The sequence below is a fragment of the Plectrocnemia conspersa genome, unplaced genomic scaffold (genome assembly GCF_051122295.1).
Source record: "Plectrocnemia conspersa isolate PC_06_02 unplaced genomic scaffold, ASM5112229v1 ptg000013l, whole genome shotgun sequence".
Taxonomy (NCBI): Eukaryota; Metazoa; Arthropoda; class Insecta; order Trichoptera; family Polycentropodidae; genus Plectrocnemia; species Plectrocnemia conspersa.
Window position 1 is genome coordinate 16,947,719 of NW_028277177.1, and position 25,986 is coordinate 16,973,704.

A 25,986-nucleotide genomic window follows, 5' to 3' on the forward strand; every position below is an offset into this window, starting at 1 on the left:
TCCGTCGGCCTCATAACATTAAATTTATTTAATGTTATGAGGCCGACTCAAGCGTAAGCACAATGCGTTACAACAAGTAAGTATGGGGGCCTATTTATATTTATATATAGATAGGTATTATGGCCAAAACTTGGCGGCACTCTAGTAGCACTGGCTTGACGGTTTTTCTCTCGCCTGGCGACCGTCGTATATTATATTTTACTATGTAAACAACTTATTATCGCAATAAAACATTACTGCAGCGACTTAATCTGTGTCTAATTGTCACCCGTCACCATCCCCTCGCCAAATAAGTATTAACCACCAGACTGAAAGTCTGGGAATCAGTGACATCTACATTTTTTAATAATTATAAATTATTACTTGTAATATAATTTATAACCAATAGATGTCACTGCAGCTGGAACTGTTTTTTTTTAATAAGATTGCATTTTTTATAATAAATTAAAATTTGAGTGACGCTACGGGGCTCGAAGCCGCAACCTCAGAGTTACTAGTCTGAGATCTATTCCGTTCTTAAAATAACAACCACGTAATCATAATCAATTTTAACAAAATCTTTTGCAGTATCCAATTTGTGTATAATTTTAAACTCATTTTTATGAGAATAAATGTTTTGCTTTAAAGTTCGTATTGCATTATCGAACTAATATATTATATATACCAACTTACCAACCTATAGTGATTTTGTTAGTGTTATTTTATGTGTATTTACTAAATTTATACCAATGTCGAAGATGTGTGGGGGGGGGGGCAGTGGCGTAGCTAGATTATGTAGTGCCCAGGACGATTCTTAAAATTGCCCCCCCCATACATTTTTTGCAGGGTCATAAAATCAGCATTTCCTAAAATAATAAATTGGTTAAAATTAAGTTTTTGTTATTCGTGGATTTATATATGTTTTAGTGCATTCAGGGTTAAGAACCACACTAGACGATCCCATCGCGAATATGCCGCCCCCAAGCAAGTGCCGCCCGGGGCGGCCAGCCCCCTCCGCCCCCCATAGCTACGCCACTGGGGGGGGGGTTGTTTGGTGATCATTTGTGCTTGTAGCATTGGCTGTTTAAAATGTATATATTTTTTAAATGGAAAGATGACATCACTAAGTCCGATAGGGATGGCTAATGATGTGAATTACTACTTGTGCATGAGCCATGTTGTGTATTTTTGATATTGTCATATCAATTATTGCCAGATAGTGCATAAAAGATGTTGTTTAAGATTTTTGTGGCGTATTATTTTTAGTTTTCAATGATCTGTGGCTGATGAAAGGTAACGTATTGTATATTTTAGTGCTGCTAATAATAAGAAAAAGGTAAGTCAACGGTTTGTAGCCCCATGACTGACAAATTGAATCGCAACGCCATGCATCACGTACGATTCAATAAAAGCTGATAAATAAATAGCAAGCGTGAATTGTGAAGCCACATGCTCTACAGGTTAAATTTAATAATGTACATTTACCTTTTTGAAAATTTTGTGTAAATTAGTTGATCACCTAAAATGTGAACAATGTTCTATTGAGTTTTTAGTGTCTCGTGCAAGGATTTCACTGACAGCTGCATTGACTGGTTATTCAAAATTGTTTATTTTTTAAAAAGTAAGAATGGGCTTTCAGTTAGTGGCAAAAAGTTACTTTAAAGTTTTACATTGTAGCTTATAAAATTAGCTTCAAAAGTTCTGATTGCTTTTATAAAATAATATTGAGGGTTTTTAAATTGGAGTTTTTAAACGTTAAAAAACAAATTTAAACTCTTACATCAAGCACTTTTTAAAGAAAATAAATAAAAATGTGCTGAAACCTTATTTCAAAAGAAATTGAAGATAAGCTTAAGGAGCTTGGAGTAAAAATATTTTGCCAGTCATAAAAAAATATCGGGATTTTGCAACAATAATTTTAGAGATGTAAAGCGCAAATAATTTAACATCATGTACTTGGATTTAAAAATATATTTGCGAATAAATGTTGTAAGTATGAGATGTAATGCATACATCATTCATAACTACTTCCAAATCAAGGCTAAATTTTTCTCTATAGACAATATAATATCCAAATATTTTAAGTTATTCTAAAAATTAAGATACAATGGTTAAATCAAGAATAAAAAGGTTATTATTGTGGAAAAGGGGGGGGGGGGTAAAAGTTTAATGTTATTAAAATATGAATACCAAAGATTTTGTGTGGATATAAAACGACGAAAACAGATAAAAATATGCAAAATAATGTGACATTATTTATAAGTAAAAAATAAAATATTACATTTTTACAAATAAAAATTTGCCTAATTATTTTAGTTCTTTATAAGAGAAAATTTACCATAGTATTTTCTAGCCAGTTATTACAGAGGAGTTGAAGAAATAACTATCTTGTGTTCGAGAAGCAAAACAAAGGACTAGCAAAATATGAAAGTAACTAATAATTAGGTGTTGGCCTTAAAAATTATAAAATGTTGCAATTTTTTTTAAAACATAACTCACTTTTAAATATTACATCAATTATATTTTTGTCTTTCTTTTGGTAAATTTTACTTTTGAAATTTAATTATTGCATATTAGTATCAAAATTATTTTTTTGTTAAATCTATTTAATTAGTTATATTTAATGTGGGGTAATACCGAACAAAGTAAAATATTTGAAATATATCCATTCATTGTAACGAAGATAATTAAGATTATATAGAATTTTGATTGTCATAATGTCTAATTTGCAATTTGTGTTTCTCACTAGTTAAATTCAAATTACTCGTTAACCTTGATTCGAATCGTATTTGTCATGTGGGGCGTGCCATAGACAAAAGTTGTTTTCAAACGGGTCACCGTTGACATTTACTTCAAACAGTCGACACAAGTGCGTTTCTTAGATTTTCCGTCGCGTAGATGTCAGTGAATTTGTCGTATTCAACGTTTTAGTCTACGTTCAAGTCGTTTTAATACATCGTTTTGCATTTTGTGCCGTTAATGTTTCGCTGTCAACTTTGCTTTCAACAAAACTTTGGTTAGACAACAGTTCAAGAAGGGTAAGTTGCTTAGTATAAATTTGTATGGTTATTGCGTTTTAGAGGATATGTTGAATTTCGTTCATTCGTCATCTTTTTGTCAATTAATTTAGGTCATACACTTATACATTTGATGTTTTTATTCATTTCAAGTTCATATAAAAATTCAACTGTCATTTTTTATTTTTGTTTTTGAGGACATATTCATATTGTAGTGTATGTAAATAGTTGATTTTATACTTTTGTTTGTGCTCTGCATTATACATTTTTGATGTATTATGATCTTAAAATATCAGAAAGTATTTTTTATTATGTTTTACAAAAAAATGTATGAATGAAATGATGTCAGTGAATGTTGTAAGTAGCAATATGTTTTGGTATAATGTAAAAGTAACAGTACTGGTATTAATTATGGACACTAAATGTATTATATGCCTCGTTCATTTGTAAATTTTACGTGTAATTTACTACTACTATAATGTTTACTGTTGCATCGGACACCAAAAAGTGTTTGAATTATACATTATGTGCATGAGTTAATTTTGAACCTTTTGCTATTCAATTTAATTATCCAATCACAGCCCCCATGGTTCATATTATGTTTAGGCTCAAATAGTTATTCTTAACTAATATTTAAGTACTAGCAAGTAGCAAGTATACCCGATGTTTCTCAGATTCTTTGTAATTGGTAACTAGGATCTAAAAAGTCTACAGTGTTTTTAAATAGTATAAATATTGTTTTTATTGTATATCAGTACGTTTCACCCATTACTATTGTAATGCTTTATTATAAACAACTATTTTGCTTTGTTGTCTAAGGTAAAAATGTCAGTGCCTATTATAATTGGCTATGGGACAAGCAATATAATCCAAACTTACCGTAAAAATGTTCCTGAGATTTTTTCGTCTTACTTGATATTGCAATCCTTTAAAGTTAAATTGAACGTCAGTCGGTTTTTTCGCTTTTTAAAATTGTTATCTCAATCAAATTTAATAGCAATGTTTTGCCGCACAACCTAGTTCCAATAATCTAGAATTTAAATGTATCCATATCATATTTTATTAAATGACATAATTTTTCTGGTCAAATTCTAGGGAAGAAAATTCCTCCACCTGCCACATCCAAATGTCATCCCTGTTTAGAATTCACGTCAAAAGCATCGTACAGCAGCAGTGGAAACGCTCGGTTATCTAGCGTGCATATTAAGAATTTATAATATTACGACTAACAATAAGTGAGAATTGAGTGATTGCTCCATAATTGTTCCGCACTTCGATATTACAATATGTTTTAAAAATATAATAGCTATCCTTATCCCTACGGACTTCTGATATGAGAATATTGGTCAAAGTATAATATTGGTCAATATGAGGGTGCAAAAACAATTATCATTTCTCAGACGTCAAAAATTCATATCAAAAGCAATAAAATCGTGTCGGCACCGTTACGGTGGGAATGCTCGGTACCGAGTATTCCCACTGCAACTCACTCATTTTCTTTGAGGGATTACCTGATGATTTCTGGTTTAGAATAAGGGATGTCATTACAGCTTTAAACATACGACGAATACAGTTCGGATCGAGGGTGCTTTCTATTGAAATGCTAATGCTTTTTAATGGTAACGGTGCATAGACGGCGTTAATTATTTATTCACTACATTGTAATTCTAGTACATGTATAGGTCTGTGCACTGTTGACTTAATCATGAATCTACCAGTAATATCAACAATTATGTCGTATGAAATCGAACATGTGAGATTTGGTTTTGTCTCTGGTTAAAAACAAGAATTATAAAAAATTAAATCATGCTAAATATTAAATAGGAACATCATTAATATATAAAAGGCGTAAAACAGTAGTTTGGATACAAAAAAAATGTGTTTTTGGCAGCAATTAAAACTAATCAAAAATATACCAGAAGTGTCCATAATTAATACCACTAGTGTATGCCGTTTTATACTATAAAACGTTAAAGTAATGATACGATTAACCCTTATGAATAAATGTTATTTACAATATTGTAGTATGTTTTAGTTTCATTATTTATTTTTGTTTTGTTATTTAGTTTTACAATCCCACGGAATGAGTAATGGAACAATATTACTTTTTTGCATGATTATATATAATTCATATTATGAAAAAAATATGCAATAAATAGTGTGTTTTATTAGAAATTAGTGAATAGTGCAAGTAGTATTTCGTTGTTGATGTAACACAAAAGTAGTTAGAAGTATTTTTTTTCGTTGTCTGCTGTTATGTATTTATTTTTAAACTATAATACTTATGCTGAGATTAACTGAATTAATATTACTATTATTAATGTACCTATCAGCCATCAAAATAGTAATGTGCATATATTGATCAATACTTCATTCATCGTTTTTTTGTATTTTGATTTATTCCAAGGATTACTAACTTTTATTATAGAATAACTTATGTATATGTGACAGAAAAGGAACTTATTTGCTCCAACTAACTACTTCGTACAAACTATACATTAACATATGATATAATATAATTTTGGTATTTTTTATTGTTTAAAAATATTCATGATTCATAAACATTAAATTTATAATATAAAATATAGGTACATAGATGGTAAAAACGATATCATAATATTTATTTAGTTTATTGTGATGTATTTATTAATTAAATAATAAATTAACAATTTTTTAACACATAATATTATGTTGGCAGATGATCTTTTGTGGAAAGGTGTAATTGCTGCAATGTTAAGAAGGTACAATATTCAATTTATAGCATGATGGTGTTTAAGGTTTTTTATTGTATGTACATTTGGGATTAGAATATGGATTTTCGTGTTTCGATAAACAGTATTCATTGTTATTCATCAAATGCTCATTCTCGCAAGCTTCGAACAATGAATATTCTGGTGCATACGTGTTTCTTTTTCTACTAAAAGTATATTCGTCCGTATTAATATTAACATCATATAATGTTTTTAATTCATTATTTTCTATAGGTGGTTGTGGTGTTGGTTCGTTATTAAAGTTTAAATTACTGTTTTTCTCAAACTCTGTTTCTAAATAACTGACAAACTCCTTTCTGAAGTATTCGTTGATCAGCTTCCACACTCCGGAGCTGTACCAAAAGATAATCGCAAGGAACAAGAAGCTTCTCAATATCCCGAAGAACATTTTGGTAGAGTTTTAATAGTCGTCTTCGCCGAATATAATCTCTTTTACGATTCCAAACGTTTTTTTAAGATGCGGCCATGTCATTGTCAAGAATACTGCTATACTGTTACCGATAACAAATATTCTCATCCATTCAATTCCATCACCCGATTTTAGCCAATTTCCAAACCCAGTTTCCTCGTCGTCACAATCCACAAAATCTTTCTTATTAGTGTTTGTTATTTCAGTAGTTTTGTTAGATATTGTAACCCTCTTTTTAGATACTGCACCCTTTGACTTTCCTCCTCTTGAATGAGATTTTTTCATTATTATATCTGAAAACATACAAATAAATCAGATTGTTGTAATATACATTTTATTTATAAATTATGTTTGATTTAAAAATAAGATTTTAACACTACATTTCAAAAATTATATTAACTTAAAATAATATGATTTGTATAGAAATTATATAATTTAAATTTGCGTTATACTTTATATGTATATCAATGTACTATTATTGAATATATGTACTTCTTTACTGATAATCACTATTTTTCATTATTTAATTAACCCAATCTTTTTTTGCACTTTTGTAGAATGTATATATTGTATCATACGTAGTGTGTGAGATTATCATCTTTGGTTAAATTTACTGCTAAATTATATAATTTAAATAAAAATGCGTTTCTACTAATATACGTATTAAAATAACTGCTAAATTAACTAAATAATACCATTTAAAAAGTGAAATAAAAGAAGTAGATTTTTCATCGCTTCTATAGTTTCACTGCAATTGATATGTATTTGTTTCAGAATAACTATTGCATGCTTATATTAAAAACATTTTTATATCTTAAAAGATATACTAACTCACATACTATAAATATTTATGTTATGTTCAATAAATAAGTAAGTACAATAAATGCAATTATGGAATATCTTTTTACTGTGATTTTTATAGTCATGGAAGTCTTTTATATTTTATACAACAGAACCACATAAATATTTTATGCCTAGAACAAAAACAAATACATACATTTTTATTGATGTAAGCAATTGCTTCATGTGTGGTCATGTCTCCATATATATTATAATATATATAATAATATTTTTTCAAGTTTTAAAAGAATACTTGTCGGGATTCGGAATATTTTTTTTGTTGAATACATACAAGATATTCTCCACGAGCTGAAGCAGGGCTGGCCTGAGAGGCGTGCTATATGAGCGGTCCCTCGGGGCGCCAGCCCCAAAAGGGGCTCTAATTACTTAAAATGGGGGCGCCATTTACTCCGAACGAGGGCGCAATTTAATTATATTTAACACGGTATCGATAAAAATTCAGAGATTGCATTTGAACAAAATTGTCTAATTGCTCTTTTTTTAGCTTCTGCGGCAATTTATTCTCATTAAACAAAAACCCCGAGATGATTTTTAAACAATATTTTCCATGACGATATTTTTTTAGCTTTCGCGGTAATCTGTCCTTTGTTAACCTTCTCGGAGAAAAAACTACGAGATGGATTTTAAACAAAAATTTCCGTGATAACTTTTTTTTTTAGCTCTTCCAGGAAAAAAATACCAAATTAATTTGTTTTAGAGCCCAGGGCGCTGAATATTTTTGGCTGGCCCTCAGCTGTAGTAGCTCATTATAAGAGAACTTTAAATACCTAATATATACGAACTAGCTTGATATTAATTAATCATCTCGATATTCATCCGTGAGATAAGGATAATCTAGGTAAAACAAATCTGTGATGATCGATCAGAATCATCATTATATAATAATCCATAATTCTGATATCTCAGACACGATAGAAATTAAAATAAGCCATCAAGGTCATTAGGGATTTAAACCCAGGTCTTTCGGGTGAATAGTCAGACTTATACCACTCAACTATTGTGCTGGCTAAATAAAATATGTACCATGCTTCAAAAGTAACGTGCTTAAAACGGTTAATTTGTAAAAAATATTTTTCGTAGAATACATTTAGAATTATTTTATATATGTTGTATTTATTTAACTTTTTTTTTATCTAAAATTTATTAGTACATAATCTTAGGTGGTGACTTAAATGGCTTGCATTAGTCATCACGATAGATCAGCTGTATAAGTTGGCGACTAATACGTGAAAGTCCTAGGTTCAAATCCCATATCGTGTCTGTGAGATCGAAATTAGTGATTATTATATTACTATAATCCCAATAAATTATCACAAATTTGGTTTTCTTATACCTTCCTTATCTTACCAATGAATATCGAGATAAATAATTTAAATAAAATTGAGTTAGATCGTGTGTTTTAAATATTAAAATATTGTAAGTTTGTACATATACACATTATAATTACCTACTTTTATGTTTTTATTAACTAGTTGTAAAGCAATTTAGCATTCACCATTTATGCGAATGAGAATTTATTGATATGTTAAAAAAATGAGAATTTAATGAATATGTGCTTTTGCAAATAGCCGTATTTTCCTCATGGTTGCCTTTGAATACCGTCGATTTAACGGACTCATACCGACTTCCTTGAAAGTCTGATGCTTGCCGTACGCGAAATGCCTCCGCCAAAGTACACATTCATTACGCAGGGCAAATCCGGGGATTCCGCCCCACCAGCCCAAGTAATTAAAACGTTCGCTTGCATTATTGCAAATAGGACTTACATAGTTTCATAACACGTGTATTCAGTCAGACCACATGTACATAGAAATGTACACATGTACATTTTTACCGATAATTGTTTTTAACTTGACATATAATTGATTAAACACTGCATGTGAAAAGAACAGCATGTAGGAAAAACTGACTACTCTAGGGATCTTACTATATTACTGTATCAATGAACTATAATAAAACACAAAGTTCTTTGTTCTTCTTATACTGTTGATAATTATGGATTTAGACATTTTAAACATTTTTGGCCATTGTTGCTCAATAGCTAAATGTGAATCTTCTAATTGCTCTCTAAGTATTTTAAAAATATATTATTTAACAAAGAAAACACTAAAAGTGGATATATATTTTACAATTATATTGTTATATAATACACATTTTAAAATTATCTAAGAATATATTTAGGGTCGTCAAGAGATTTATAAATTGTAATGTAAAAATTTAATATTTTTGATGTAAAAATTCAATATTTTTAAACTTAATTAAGGTATTTATTAAGTATAGTTTTAGTAAAATTATTAACTTATATGAATGATAAACAAGTTTTTAAAGAGTGTTCTAAATACTAAGCTTCTGCTCCCACCACTATCAGTACCAATTTTTTCATTTACACTAAAGCGTTTTGATACTTGCAGTCCGATATAATTCGTGACCATGAACACATACTCTTTAGAAGGAAAATAAATATTAATACTAAACCCAGCAGAAAAGTAAGATCGTTTAAATTAAGTAAGTACAGCCATAGATACTAATAAAACATATTTTTTTTACAAAGAAACAATACTGTATTTCACCTTTGGTTTCTAATATATTATTAGTGACCATGACAACGCGCTCAACTGTGCGAGCTGCGTTACAATATTTATTTATATCACAACCGTCCGCAATGCTGCTCGCGATATAATATAGCGGTGCGTATAGTTGCAGTTACTGTAATATACGATCTTTTATGACATAAGAGTTGAAATGTAAACGAATATTTTTGCTATTTTTGAAAGTTTTAATATTTTTTATTATTGTTTTAGATGTCTTTGTGAAAAATGCACTTTATCAAGGAATTAAGGAATATTAGCAAAATATACTGATCATCTAAGTCATTAAGTACCTAATATGGCTATATGTACTATAAAGTAAATGTCGTTTTTCCATTTTAAAATCAAGGTTCCTCTACATAACATTTTCTATAACAGTGGTACAAATGATTGAGTTTATTTTTGAATGGTCCAGGGCATATTAATAAACATTCTGGTCGACTAGGTAACCATAACGTAAGACTAATTTAAATATATTTTAATTATTCGTTCTCGAGGAAAAAGTCAAAATTGGTTTAAAAACTACCATGTTGATAAAATAATAGTTTTTGCCTTATGCGTTGCTTTCCTGATTATACGATAACTATTCATTTACTACCTTAAAATTGTAATTAACCTAGTTACTACTGATTCCAGTTATAATTGTCCCATGTATCCCCCATTATATTTAAGTTACAGGATATTCAATACCGTTCGCCCGTGGTCATCTCCCGCAAGTCAAACAGCGCCCTTTTAATATCCGCCGGATGCTGCTCGCGAGTTTTTCATTTCGACATGGTTTTCGCGCGTCGTTTTTCCGCAACGGCGATCCGTGCCTGGCTGCGATCCACCCGCAATGAAAATTCCGACGAAAATTGCAACGCGCCATGTGATGAATACCTATCTATCTGTGTGCGCTATTTCTTTTTTACAATTTTTATTTATTTTTAACAAGCGTCGACTCAATGCGCGAGCATGCAAACGTCGGAAAATTACCGTTCAATATCCGTAAAACAAATGTGTGTGTGTATGTGAACGTTTTAATTTTGTTTCATCTTGTCTGGCGGTAGGCACCGATGGTTTGAACAAAAAGACTATTATTTTTTACTACTGCAATATTGCATTGGATCTTGTGGGAGATTTTTACGAAAGAAACGATTCGTTTTCCAATAATATCAAGGAAAATCCTGAAAATATAGTTTAATTTTGAAATGTTTACTAAAAAATCAGTGACCTAATTCTCTTATTAAATGTTTATAAGATAATTTTAATATTCGTCACCAATAATTAAATTGCAATTTTATTAAAAAAACTGTGATGTTCAATTGGTCGCACAGAGTTAATATTATTGTAAATTACTTATAAATGTAAATTTAATCCAGTGGTTTCCAAATGTCCCCTCAATTATTTTTGTGTTCAATTCGCCCGCAGGCTCCAACTGCATCATTCCTGATTAGTTAAAATGTTAATTATCTAATAGCTCAAACATTGCCATGATATAGACGCCTATATTATATATGCTTCAACATTTTCCGATACATACATGTTTCTATGTATGTATATATGTTGAAATTATTTCTCGCTATTCTGTTTTGACATAAGGTGACAGTTTTTTCACGCTACCAAAATAATTATAAAAAATTTAAATCTTCATTACGTTCGCACGATATTTTTACAAACTTACTTTACATTATTTTTAACCCTCGAACACGCTTAAATGGACTAACCGCAAAGTTTCGCCATCACGCGTAAACGCGTGGACGGACCGTAATATGTTAATGATTAGTTTAATTATTTAGTAAGTGTATAGAACTTTCGGTTGATTTGTACTATTTTTATGTTTTTATTGTTGATTTGTTCAACAAGTACAATACTTATTAACATATTTATGTACAAAAAATACTCTAAATTAAAATATTTCTTATTATTTTTTTACAAGAAATCGTATTAATAAAACTTGTGTAGAAGGTAACGAAAAAATAATTCGTTTTATCCGTGCCCTTAGAAAGCTTTGAATACGATTACTTCCAATAATAATCTTGTTCATTTTTCAATAAAAAAATAATTGTTAAATATTTTTACATCGCTGTAAAAACTCGAAAAATGTTACTTTAAAATGAATGAAAAATATTATGTAACATATTATGTAGCCTGTGCATTTAAAAGTAGCCGAACGACATGCATCCTAGGACTACCACTACTTTCATAAAAAATTCCAGGTCGTAAAGTGTCAAGTGTGGTTACTGTTTATGACCCTTGCATAAAATATCGTAGGTGATATCATATGATGCATAATAAATATTTTTATCTGAAATTCTACACACTAACCTACTACGCATTTTTATCACGAGTAATGATAATAAAATATTTTTATATCCGATGTACATTATTTCGTATCAGAGGTCTAGGTCGTGTTTTCGATAAATAAACAACACCGTATATTTTTCTCTTTATTTTCTTGATTCCCGGAAGGCTTTTCCCTACTGACACGGAATCTTTCAACGCGATGATGAATACTATATTTTATATATCATAGTAGCGAGTTATGATTTACACTGGAGAAATAGTTCTTGTATGCATGTTTTTTATGTGAAAAATCTTATTTGAATAAAAATAACACAATTGTACCAAGTTTCTGTTATGATATCATAGTTAAAATGCAAACAAATCTCTGTGCTCTGTATAAGAACATCGATGTATCGAATGTTTTGACTTTTAGAATATGCGATTATTTGTTTGTATAATTTTCTTTTGTATTGCAGTTCATATTTTTTACGAGAGAGATAGATTAGAATGAGAGAGCATCTCGCAAAAAATATTGACCATATTAATCGAAAATTAAGTATATTTAAGTACAGCTATGGAACTTTTTGTATAGGGCAAACAGTATTTTTTTACTTTAAAGTCACCGACTTTTTTCATGATTACATCCTGCTTGATTTTTTTTCTAAATGCTCCTAGGCTTATTTACATACACACGGTCGTCCTTTAGGCAAACAAAGAAAAAGTGCTATAAAATTTGTCAAAAGGAAAATTAATTCGTTCAAAATTTTTTTTCCAAAATGTTTATTTTACATTGCAGCACGAAATATTCTAAAAAAATTATTTTAGAATATTTTATATTAATTTCTGAAAACCAATATAAAAATCGATTAATAAGCCTCATAGATTTTTTCTGAATAAAACGGCGGTTTTAATTTTTTTAGTATTATAATGAATCGATTTTCTTTTTTACCTTTCCAAAATCGTGTACGTATTTAGATTCTTGAAATTATGGTAAGCCTATGTAAAATTGTCGCTCCGACCTCATTTTATTCATTGTTTTATTCATTTATGGGAGAAATACAAAATCGAAGACCAAACTAAGCCGGGATTTAAACCCTGTTTTAGGGACTGTCGCTGGAAATCAAAGACGAATGGTCACCCTAATTAATGACATGAAAACGCATGAATGCTTTGCTTTAAAGCAATCAAGCGTTAAGCGTTGCTTTAAAAATAAAATGAAATATACAATGAATAGACTTTTACAACAATTTTTAACTTCTTAAATGGATTTATACTTAAAATTATACTCAGGTTTAAAATACGCCTCTTATATAAATATATTTTTATTGCACATAACAGTGCGTATTATATATTTATCAAAATTCTCGTTAGGAGAATTTTGATAAATATATAATATGCGCCGAATATAGCGATTTATTGAATACGGTGCCACGACAAAGTGTACACGGCAGAAAGCCCATGCGACAGAACTTTTACAGACAAAACGTTTACACAACCGAACGTTTACGCGACAATGTTCATCCTCAAAGCGTTTACGTGACAGAATGTTGACTTTTAGAGGTGTGGTCAGACACTATTGCGATTGTTTTTCAGTTGTTCTCATCTGCTATTCGTCCAAGTTTCCTAGAAGGACCTGAATAAAACGTGTGACACTTGCTCACATCATCAATCACTACCGATTACGTTGCAGAAGGCAGGCGACAAACATCAATCACTGTAGAGATTATCATTGGCAAACACTCGCCAATCACAAAGTTTATATTCTACTGTATATATTCCGAAAATTATATATTTATGAATTTCACTGTTACAAGGTTTCCGGTGTCTATCTGGTTGCAAAGTCGCTCGATTCGACACCAATCCTGGAAGGACATGGATTATATATTGATGGCATTTAACTGGAAAATGTCTAACCTTAAATGCGAACTTAACAGAAAGGGCCAAAACTGTTTAAAATAAATCAGAAAGTAAAAGTTTCTTTAGGCAGCGTTTTATGATTACTTGTTATTTCGACGATTTCATATTTAGTTAAAATATATATCAGAATGCTGTTAGCGAAGTGGCATTATTAATCATTTCCACATAAAAATATAGTCAACCAATTATCACGTATGCCCATCGATATATTATATAATTTAATCTGAATAGTCAAAAAAATCTTCCGTTTACGTGACTTATATCGCAAAGATGAACTTACATGAAACCTAATATCGCTGTTTGTTGTCCCTATGCAAAATCGCTGGTCTAGACTGTACGTTTGGGAGTTTCAATTTTTATTTGTCTAGACTTGTCGAATATGTGGCAAATGCAAACACAGTCTAAAGCTGGCTTTATGTCATTCGGGATTTTGGTCCAAGTCGGGGGCGCGCATTATTATTAAATCACTTTTCCTGTTTGTATTATCCTGTGTGTGTATATTATATAGTTGTTCGATATCGGGCATAAGTTTAAAATTTACGCCCGGCGTCTGTCGATGACAGGATATTATTCGCGTTACACTCGCTCCATTTAAGGATTTTGTACCGTCGAATCGCGCGTATCCGACGCCAAACACGACGCCGTTTTCCCCACATAATCCCGGAAAATATTTTCTTTTTTCCCCTCTTTATTTTTTCTTCTTCTTCAAACACCCTCCTACCCGCGCGCGTCGAATGCTATGTGTTATTTTTTCTTCAGATGCCACATACAATTGTGGATTGTATTCCACTCGACCGCCGCGGGTTCCTCATTCGCGTCGCTTTTCGCATTCTTCATATCGTTCTTGTTTACGTACGTGTTGTGTTATTGCGTGTGGGCAATACACATTAGAGAATGCGGTTTCTATAGTATTTATATGATACTAAAAGCGAGCTAGGTCGAAAATTTGTATGTTCCTCTGACTGAAGAAAATCTATAAAAAATATGAAAAATGTAAAGTAGCAACAACTGTTTTTGAAAATTTTCTATACGATTTGGGTATAAATACGGGAGTCCGAACTTCCATTGTAACTTGACGGGTTGTAATAAATCGAAGTAGATCGATCCTCTTCGATTATTCGCGTCCATTATAGAAAATAATCATCGTAATGAAGTTTGTTTTCTTCAACAATCATCTAGTTCTCTGTTGATTAATAATATAAAGATATCTACAATAAGACACTGTATTAATATAATCACATACTATATATTAGATATATTTTTTTATGTATATTAAAATTTCTTATTTCTCTAGAAATGAAAGACATCGAGAAACCAGAATGCATAAACAGTATAAATATTTGTTTTGGATGCTTCACTTGTAGCTACGACATAAAATTGATCATAAAAGAAGCATACATATCTAAAGCCAATTTCTGTCACAACGAGTTAATAACACTGTGAATTATTTATTTAAGAAAGTGTAAATCTCTGGGATTATAGAATCACAAACATTCTCACATTTGGATGTACCAATCGAGATTTTTTATTTTAATCACATAATATATATTCAACACGTTCACTATCAATAATGTATAGTGTATTCAAATTCTTCACCGTTTATTATTTTTTATTTATTTTGTGTTGTGTAATCAGCCGTTGGAAAAATTACAGCCTTTTCTTTTACTATTATCATGGCAATTATGCAAGACTATCTAGCGGACTTGCGTTGACTTAAAATTCCGTTCCATTCACGATAGTAAGAATTATAGTATACGTATGCTAGAAGCTTATTGTTCAGTTTATTATTTATTAGGCCATAGTAGGATTTGTTAGTATTATAAATATGTACGTATTTTTCTACATTATTTGTTGATATTAATACGTTAATTCCCATCGAAACTTCCATGTATATATGTATATGGTTTTCTTTTTATTGATTCCTAAACCAAATCAGCTCGCAACATCGTCTCAGACCTTATTGTAATTAAATCTTCTTGCTTGGCGAAATTCGTTTAATTCGAAAATAATTCACTCCTTTCAAAGTGTTAAAATTGTTTGAATAGGTTCCTCATTTTATGTAAAACTGGATTTGTGCCTTTTATGTATTAATAAATACGATTACTTCTTCAATTATAGAATAAATTTAATGTAAAATATTTCAAAAATAGTTTCGGATATATTTCTGTACCACTTTTTAAAAGTTCTAAACTGTTTTTCGTCATAAAACATTTTATAGTTTGCGCGCTGTGTTTAGCTTAAAAGCAAATCAGGAATATTAATCCAAGCAATCGCCGATGGACTTAAATTCTTCTAGAAATCTTATATAAAAAGATTTTTGCAAGTTTCCAACGAATCTGCCCGTGTATTATAGATACATAAATGTATTTAGAAAAACGATGGAAACTTTGTCCCTTGTTTCATTAGCGAGTTGTGGAGACTCATTATAATTTAAACCCGTGACCTCCGTCTGATGTTCGAAATTTCAATTTAAAGTGACGTAAATAATTTATCGGAAAATGTCCAAACTATTCAAAAAAGCTACATACATAGTTTAATCAAATATCTGAATATTTAATTATTGCAGCGGTTGAAAATTAGACATGTACTGCATATTAATTTAAATGGAGTAAATTTTTTATATTACGTAATGAAATGTTCCATATAATTCTTAACGCATTTTGCCTCCAAAGTTTAAAAGCTTAAATTAAAATTTATTTATCGTAACTGTACCATAAACTTATTAATTTACGTTTCGGCATAAAACGTCGCGAAACAACGCCAACGGTTACCGTCGAAAGCTACCGAGAATCGTTCGCGCTGCGTATTTCATTTCGATTCCAAATTTGTTTGGATTGCTGTTATTGTTAGGAATGAAAATTGCGAAAATCTTATTATATATACCTACACATAAAAAACGCGTCTCGGGGCTTCTTTTATACGTCGAATTGAAATTGGTTGTGTGACCGATTCGTTTCGAAGATTGTGTGGGTTTTGGGGCTTATGCATCGTTTAGCTCTTATATATTACCTCAGCTGCATTCTATTGGCTTCGTACACAGCCGGGTTTAATGGAAAACGTGTTATAAATATGTATATTGAAACTTTATTATGCACGTGCTTACTTAAAGTCTCTGAAATCTGAGATCTACGTAAATTAAAGTATGCTTCAACATATTTTATAAACACGAGTAAAACTGTTTACGATAAAATAATATACTTTATATTTTATAAGTTATATATACACGAGTAGTTTAAAACAAATAATATTATTTAGATCGCTAGTATAATATCCATAAACACTATATAAAAGTAATTAACTTTTTAACAATTGATCTTATATTTGTCGACCGATAATGTTAGATCAACTTCTTTTAATTATAAAAGTCTAAATAAAAGTAAATTATACATAATTAATATTAAAATGAATTGTCGTAAATTTTCTGTCCGAGTTCTGCTCTCGATCATTGAGCGAGGTCGTTCACTCGCGCTATCGCATGTGATTAAAGTGAAAGAGTTTTATGGTAAATAACACGTTATTACGTTAAACTATAAAATAAACTAGGGAAAGTAGTAGTTTCATTGCATATATAGAAGTACCACCATTACTGTGCTTGTATTATATATACGTAACCCTTTTGGTTTTTATAGTTATTAGATAAAATGTAACTGACATAAGCTTACCACGTAAATTTGTTGATTTTTAATGATCGATACTAAGATTTGAATATTCCCGACCATAATAACCAACCTTCCTTACCATCCTTGTCATTATGTCAGATTAATAAGTTGGTTCGTATGTAAACGTATTTAATATTAATACAAACATGTTTAACTACGTGTTTATGCATAATACATATGACACATTATTAAATCACTGATGTTAAGCGAATTCAGAATTGCACGTCTAGTAAAGATGAGTCGTTAAGTTCGAATTCCTCAAATTACTTACTACCTTGCATCAGTCAATTTCCAAGCTATCGCATGTGTGTTTCCTGACGATAAAAGCATACTGTAGCTATATGTACATACATACGTTTCCTTTACACACTTGTCATCTCGTAAACCTTCAAACACAATATGATCTTCGCACGTATGTACGTACTGCGCGGTCCTCTCTCACACTCCTCCAAGTTAGTTTATTAGTTGGTGCTCGGCACCACCTAGTTTGTTACTAATACGACTTATTTGTGACTGTTAATTGGATTCCAGCGACGAATTTAGGTCTGAACCGACGACAATAGAGTATTATCATAAGTCACAAACACCGTTTTAATAATCGAAATTTAAGCGAACTGGATATATTATTGCTATCAAATTCTCTGCTCTAACCTATATTAAGGTTGCTCCAAAGTTTTGAATTTAATCCTTTCCACCACAATTATTCCAATTAGAATAATACATTTTTTACTTGAGGCATTAATAAATATTAGATAGAACTGTCTGTATCATAATGGTAAAACTCCCAGTTTGTTAATGCAATAACAATTAAATATAATATATATATATATATATATATATATATATATATATATATATATATATATATATATATATATATATATATATATATATATATATATATATATATATATATATATATATATATATATATATATATATATATATAAAACGCATGAAATTTCTCGCAAGTGAAAAAATACATATTTCTATGTGCATTTACTATTATATGCGTAAATTTAATAAAACATATACTTTTATAATTTAATAATAGATTCATATGTAATAACATTATATATTATAAATCAATAATATTTTAAAAGTAATATATGTAGATTGATCCAACTTGCTTTATCATGCGCCTATAGCGTTCACCTTTAAGTGTTACAGTCAAATCTTCGTTTTCAAAAATGTAAGGCCCAATGATGCCGCCTGACCACAGTGCGCACAAAGTCACTTATTGTGCATGTAATGGCCTCTCGTGAATCACATAAAGATTTTCCTCACCCTATACGCGGCTATTTTGCTTATTAACATACCCAGATAGGTAAAAACATGCCTCATCACAGAAAAAGATTTTCTTTGAAAAATCAGCATCAACTTCCTGCTACTCTAACACCCAATCTGCGCAAATTCTTCGCTGTCTATGGTCGCTAGGCTTATGTGTTATCTGAATACGGGTGTATGTAGGTGCAAGTCCAGATGCAAAATGCACCAAAGGGAGCCATAAGAAAAGCCCGAAAACAGCGAATGCCGACAAATCGACAATTCCGGGTTTTCGGCCACACTTTTACTTACAGAAACAATATTTTCGGCTGAACGGGCCAGTCTCTTCAAATTTTTTCACTACCTTGCGAATTGTTCGCGGAGTTGAACGATGAAATTGATCATAATCTTCCCGTAGCATTTAAATAAATACTCTTAGAACCTGAATCCTATATTGATTCTAGAGACAATGGCGAGAATTTCATTATAAAGATAAAAACTAAGTTTTATAATTTCTAGTTTAGAAGGTGAATGAAAATGTAGTTTCACCAGTGAAAATGTAGTTTCACCAGTGAAGAAAAAACACAGCTCCAAGAATTATAAAATCAACTAGCAATGAAAAAATAACTAATTTCTGGTCTAGCACTTGTACACTAGGTACTAGTATTTTTTAATTTTTTTGTTGCGAGAGGGGGGCAGAATTGAGGTTGCCACTGGTGGACCGCCATCACTAATTTCAAAAGCGGGTCGCCCGCGGGGTATGAAAGTTTGTCTACCCCTGTTATAGAGAGTGTTGATATACATATAGGTGGTTGATTGAACTATTTCATATTTGAAATTACAAGTCATATTACCTCCCTCGAACGAAGTTTAAGCAGGTATTGAATTCGTCGAATTATTGACACTAACAAATATTTGCAAAACCCCATCTCGTATCATCTTAAGTAAGTATGTGCTAAATATTTAGTGCGTTGATAATATAATTATTTGTTTCACATGTCGTACATTAAAATAAATATTCTGATATTTCATATTGAAATATGAAAATATCTTTTAGTGCCGTTTTTTTGGGTATAACTTATTATAATCACATTCCTCGGAAAAAAGTATCGTAGAATCCAAATACATACTAAAACACTTTACACACATAAACATGTTACATTTGCCTACATACATACATACATATGTATGTAGATTATATATTCAATGTTCGTTGAATAAATAATTTCACATAATATCCTTCGCGCCGACATAATGTTCGTATCTACATTTCGCATATAAGTTTAGATAGCAAAGCAATATTCGGAGACCCAGCGTTCAAACAACAATAGTTTGCAGATTAATTAGCAAGTCGGAAATCGCGTTTTAGCACACTTCCGATATTTGGCATTCCATTAAGTCGAACAATGCTGTCACTTGTTTCGATATGTGCCAACTTTGAACACTTGTTAATAAAACGAGGCTGAGATCAACTTGATTATATAATAGTACGCGGCAATATATTAGGCGAGGAAAAAAATACGGCTATATTTCTATGCTCCTATATAACACCGTTTTAACAAGGTCCATAGATCCGAAGTTCTTTTTTTAGAAACTTTTACCGACTGCGATACATGCTTCAACTTTTACTGGGTAACCGTCTGGAGAATTCTTTATTGGCTGAATTCGTGCAGAAATAATATGATAATATTACAGGAGAGTTTATTCATGTCTGTGTGTGATATTTGTATTTTTATTTATTTATAAAATATCTTAAATTCACTAACCATCTTTCTCTCGGTGCTTGGCTGTGTGTTCACATGTGTGGTGAAAATGAAAGTCTAAATATTGTCTTCAGACTGGGACGTACACTCCATTACGGCAATTAGTACTGAAACCGAATGGCGCTGAAGCATACCACAAACCCGTAATACCTTTGGCCTGATTCTAAAACTTTTGTTTTAAAAAGTAGACGGAATAAAGAATATTTTTGAGAATTTAATTACAAAATACTCTTATATCGAAAATATTTAATATGTATAGAAAAAACAAATGAAAAAAATTATTCAAAAATAATTAAATCAAATAAATTTATTGCTAAGCATACAATTGAGAACATTACTACGCTTGTTCCGTATTAACTACGTCGTAAGGTTTCGTTGAACTTTGACACTATTGATTATCTAATGTCTTAACGTGTTATTATATTTATTTTAATTCATACATATATGTACTACATACATACGTAGAAATATATACGTATTCAAGTTACAAAAGTAATGAATAATCGATTAGGTTTATGTTTGTGGACAAATTTCAAACAATTGCCGTAAATTTATTTCCACTGCCATAATAATATCAACCGTTTGAGATTAATAATATCTTAACTAGGTCTCTTTAAAAGTTTTCATAGGTTTCGCAACGTATTCACATTATAAATAAAACAACTTCTTGAAAAATATTTTGATTTACGGTTACTTTATACATTTTTGTTTTATAATTTAATTACTTGAATTGATATTTGCTAATAAAATTTACCATTGGATCAAAGCTACTTGTAAATTTAACTGTATATTAATCAGTGGCGTACGGTGGGTGCTAATATTGGGTGTGCTATAAAAAATAAAAAAAAAAAAAGTACATTTTTTCATTTTTATTAGCCGAGGTTTTGGCATGCCTAAACTGCCTTACAGCTTTATCCCATATATTAATAAATAAATAAACATCAAACCTAATCTAAAATATTATTATATAAAAGTATCAAATTTCCAATAAACATAAAATTATAATTATTAATATATAAAATCTAATCTTCTTTCTTTGATCATAAATTTTTCTATCACGCTGTCATAAAAAGTGCTCTTCTTTTTAATATACATAAGGATCCCTTTTTCTTTTGAAATCAAGCTAAGGCCACATGGCTTTCTTGGCCTTGGGTACTTCGATAACAATTATTAATTCGTTTCAGAGCAGAAAATGAACGTTCTGCTGAAGCAGTACTGCTTGGAAGAGTTAATATTAGTTTGCCTAATTTATCTATTTCCTGAAAACCTGACTCAAGATTATTTGTGTTCATAAATTGTACAAGCTCATGAACAGATTTCTCTGCAAATTCAGGCAAATGATAAAGAACAACAAGCTCATTTTTTAAACTTATATAATCAAATAATAGCACACCCTGAATATACGCCCCTGATATTAATATTTAAAGAGTACTTACAATTTATTTAGACTAGAAATTAACCATAATATATAAATTAACGAATGCTAATCAATCGTAAATTGTGATAATGGTAATTAACCAGCAACCAATGAAATGTAAATATATATGTTTATAAAAATGTATTATTTAATTATGTAATAAACAAAAATTAAAAAAAAAAAAAAACGAATACTTTTATATTTTAAATTGTATTGTAAAATAAATTGTTAAAATTGCACAATTTAATTTAAAAATTCTAATTCTAATCCTAAATTTTATATATTTGTAAATCTACAATCGACAACAACTAAGTAATGAAACACCAGACTAAAATCAAAGTCTAAAATCAAATACGATCCCGAAGTAAAATTTCGGGATCACAAATTTACGATCCCGGGATCTGATTTTTTAAAAATTAAAAATAAAAATTAATAAAACTGATAAAAAACTACTAATACAATTTATTATATAATATGAGACATTTATTTTTTATTGTATATTATACGTATATGTGAGTACATGTATGCGTGTACCGAACGTGACAATTTTGTTACAAGCAAATTCAAATTTTGTTGATAAAAAAATCAATCCCGAAAGTTTCGGTGTTATATTTTCTAATCCCAGGATTCATAGATATCGAAAATCGATTGAATTCACTATCTGTAAGTCAGTGATATCTATTTTATTAGCTATAAATTAGTATTGCACTGACAATCATTATATGTACTATGCAAAAGATAGATATTTTTTTACACGCGTGTGCCTTGTCTGTTGACTTGTGATGGCCTAGCTTAATCTTATTTAATAACTATTAATGATATTAATTCGTGAGATTAGGAAAATCTAAGAAAATGTAATATGTGATGATCGATCAAAATTATATTTATGTAACAATCACTAATTCTGATCTCCCAGACACGATATAAATTGAAAAATACTAGGGTCTTAGTAACCGAATAAACCATTGGTATATCATGCTGGTCAATATATTTATGAACCGATCGATAATATGGTTTATTTTATAAAATCAGATGGTATAATATATACAATAGTATCTATTTTTTTATCTTTTTATATATAATTGTTTTAAGCCGCTTCCGTCGGACGGCCTTGCTTAAAAATAGAAGCGCTCTATATTCAAATTATTACTTATAAAATCGTATCGCCGAGATATTGAATTCTTTTGTTTTACATTGGAGGCTCTTGATGTCGACCAATGAAAAAGCAGCGTTTAAATATAAAACAAGATTGCCACAGCAACGTGACAGTTGTTTATAAAAATAATTTTCATTAATTTTACACGTGAGTTTTTTCGATTTGACTAAAAAGAAATATTTGGATTGCAAATTAACTAGATACTGTTTAACTATGAAAATGTAATATTATTTATACATAACGTGTGTTAATTTTGTTTTGTAGCAAATATTTTTTTGATAAATAAATAATTCCATTAACGATCAGTTGAAATATAAAAAAATATCAGTATTAAATAATACATTTTTGATCAGTAAATAATTCAGGCATTGATAAGTGATGGTCATGTGATCAGTTATTATTAAATTATTTACACCGCTAACGAATTTTGATTTTAAAAATATTGTAGGGCGACACATCAACTGTTAATGCCAAAATGTTCCAAACATATGTACGTGTAACATATCATTCGCATATAAATATGAATTATTATAGTTTCACTGATATTGATTAGTGGAATTTTAAATCAATTGTTTGATACATTTAAACTGGCTTATATATAGTTTTTGAACTTCCATTAGATTTTTTCGTTTAGGTTAGGTTTGTGTTTGAACATCAAATGGACGTTTCGCAACTGTTTATAATTTTAAAACCTACCATTTATTGTAATTATCGATCGTCATATATTAAATGCTGAATATTTTATATTAAATGTTATTATTTTGTTCTAATTTCTGATCATTTTATTTAAATACTGATTATTTATTTAAATAATTGTTCACATTGCAATTTATCAATGTATACAAATCATTTAGTTAAATTTACGGACCGTTTATTTTATTGTACTGATCAAAAGCTAAATTATTTACTGATTTATTAATTATTATTAAAATCTATCTAACATCTAGCATTATTAGTTACACACGTTATTTATTGTATTTCTTGGGTACCGCAATAAATTTACGCTATAAAAATAATGGTTACACAGTAAACTGACTAAGAAATGGGTTTTAGTGCATTGTTTTGGTTTCTACGAGATGACTCATAGATATTGAATTATGATATTTTTGATAATGGTTTTACTGGAAAATCTTTGTTCTATAGAATTTTGTTTTTAGATGTTACGATAGCGATTCGTTGTTTTTTTATGATGTTATTTCTTATCTTGACGGCCAATTAGGCCAACTAAATGACGTTTTAACTCGATTATTATTCGACAACTAACTACTAAACCAATTGGTATAAATCTTACCTAGAAAAAAAATGTATTCAAAATCTCACCCCTCCCTTAACACAATTTTAGTTAATTAACTTCGATTTTCATATGTAAAATACAAGTGTTCGATATGAACTGTAATCATAAATTATAATATAAAATATAAATTAATCCGATCTCACAGATACATATAGATATAGTTAAAAGTAGTAAAAGTATATTTATTAATAAAATTATGATGATTTATAGTAATTCGCAGGGATATTTAATCAAAAGCCAATTTTCCGACCCAATAAAATCGAAGCGTTTCTGTTTTATAAACAACCCGCTAAACGAAAAAAAACGAAGCCAATATCAAGAGCGATTACATTCAGGAATGGGATTTTCGAAAGGCATTCGGATAAACCTGCAATTTGTATTTACTATCCTCTATATTAAACCTTATTTTTTAACGTTGAATTCAGACATTTCCAAATGTAGGCGAAATTAATTAAATATCAATAGAGCCGCCGCGATGGGATTCTGATTAATGATTAAGACACCGTCGAGACCTGAAAACTATATGTTTCAGACGGAGCACGCACAAAACGGTATATTCCCCCGGCGAACGAGAAGACCTATCAGAAACTTGCTACCGATATCCTCAGTTAAACTTCATAAATTTCTTACAGTCCGATCCCCACGATGACGACATACCCTCGAAAAGGATCAACCCCTCGAGATGAACTCTGAGGGTAGTATACGCGCTGACCCTGAAAAACATTGCTCACTACTTCAGCGGCTAAATTGAATCTGAATATGAAAACGGCACAACAATAATTAGATTGGAACGTCAAGCGTTTCAGAGAATACCGTAGACTGCTGTAGGAGACAACGCTCGTGTGTTAAATGGATTATTGCGTGCTAGACGCGATACAAGCTTAAACAAGTATATATTTACCATACAAGTTGTATGGTAAACGTATGCGCTGAAGTTGTATATGTAGAATTATATTAGTAGACCCATCATAAAAAACTCAACTAATGAGTATGTACGTAATAATTAATAAATAATAATGTTTTCATTGACTAATCATTTTAATCGTCATTACGCTCTGGCACATAAAATACTAATTTTACCGCCTATATCTCGTGAATTTTTATTTTTTGAAATTTCTCACAATTTACATATATTTTGTATACCTAATTCGTAAAATATTCATTACTTGATTTTTTCCAAGTATTTTTGCGCTCTTATGACGTGCTCTCTTTTGTCAAACGCTCATATGGCTGTCTGCGCATTTGACCTACGCTATTTTGTTACAGCGCTACTTTGTAAACGCTCTTATGACGCAGCGCTTATAAGGCAGTGCTCTTTTGACACACGCCCATTTGTCCGCGCTCATTTGTGACGTTGCCTTTTTGTATGTATGTACATATATATACAAATCTTAAATGACCATCTTCTTGTTGACCCCACAATATAATAGAATTGGGGCATTTTATCGCCTGTGTCAACACCTTATTTTGTTGTAATGGTAAATCGCTTTCGGTCTTTTTCTTCTTCATCTGGGTTATAATCGTGAAATTGTGTTACATCTATATTTGTAACAGGTGATATTACCTGTTACAAATATTCTTCAAATTTATTCTAAAAAGTCATATTCATTATTTCAACATTAAG

The 25,986-nt window shown here is 30.2% G+C and overlaps 2 protein-coding genes across 4 annotated transcripts in view; one reads left to right on the forward strand and one right to left on the reverse strand.

Moving 5' to 3' along the window:
* The first annotated feature begins 2,754 nt into the window (after positions 1-2,754).
* The window catches only part of LOC148227434 (tyrosine-protein phosphatase non-receptor type 13-like), a 236,800-nt gene continuing 213,568 nt past the window's right edge, over positions 2,755-25,986 (forward strand). The window contains exons 1-2 of one of the 3 annotated variants that reach the window (XM_088201551.1): positions 2,755-3,017; positions 5,695-5,737. In XM_088201551.1, the coding sequence (XP_088057677.1) occupies positions 5,727-5,737 (11 nt within the window). In that variant the 5' untranslated portion in view covers positions 2,755-3,017; positions 5,695-5,726. Of the gene's footprint in view, positions 3,018-5,552; positions 5,738-25,986 lie in introns of those variants that run through there. The other 2 variants (XM_088201552.1, XM_088201550.1) reach the window with 2 other exon arrangements.
* Positions 6,033-20,603, reverse strand: Xport-A (exit protein of rhodopsin and TRP A). Its single transcript, XM_088201554.1, has 2 exons — positions 20,499-20,603; positions 6,033-6,469 (listed from the first exon to the last, which is right to left on the reverse strand). The coding sequence occupies exon 2, from the start codon at positions 6,459-6,461 to the stop codon at positions 6,168-6,170; it is 294 nt and encodes a 97-aa protein (XP_088057680.1). The 5' UTR covers positions 6,462-6,469; positions 20,499-20,603; the 3' UTR covers positions 6,033-6,167.

Coding starts and splice junctions, on each gene's coding strand:
- Xport-A (XM_088201554.1), bottom strand. CDS start 6,461: ATGAAAAAATCTCATTCAAGAGGAGGAAAGTCAAAGGGTGCAGTATCT.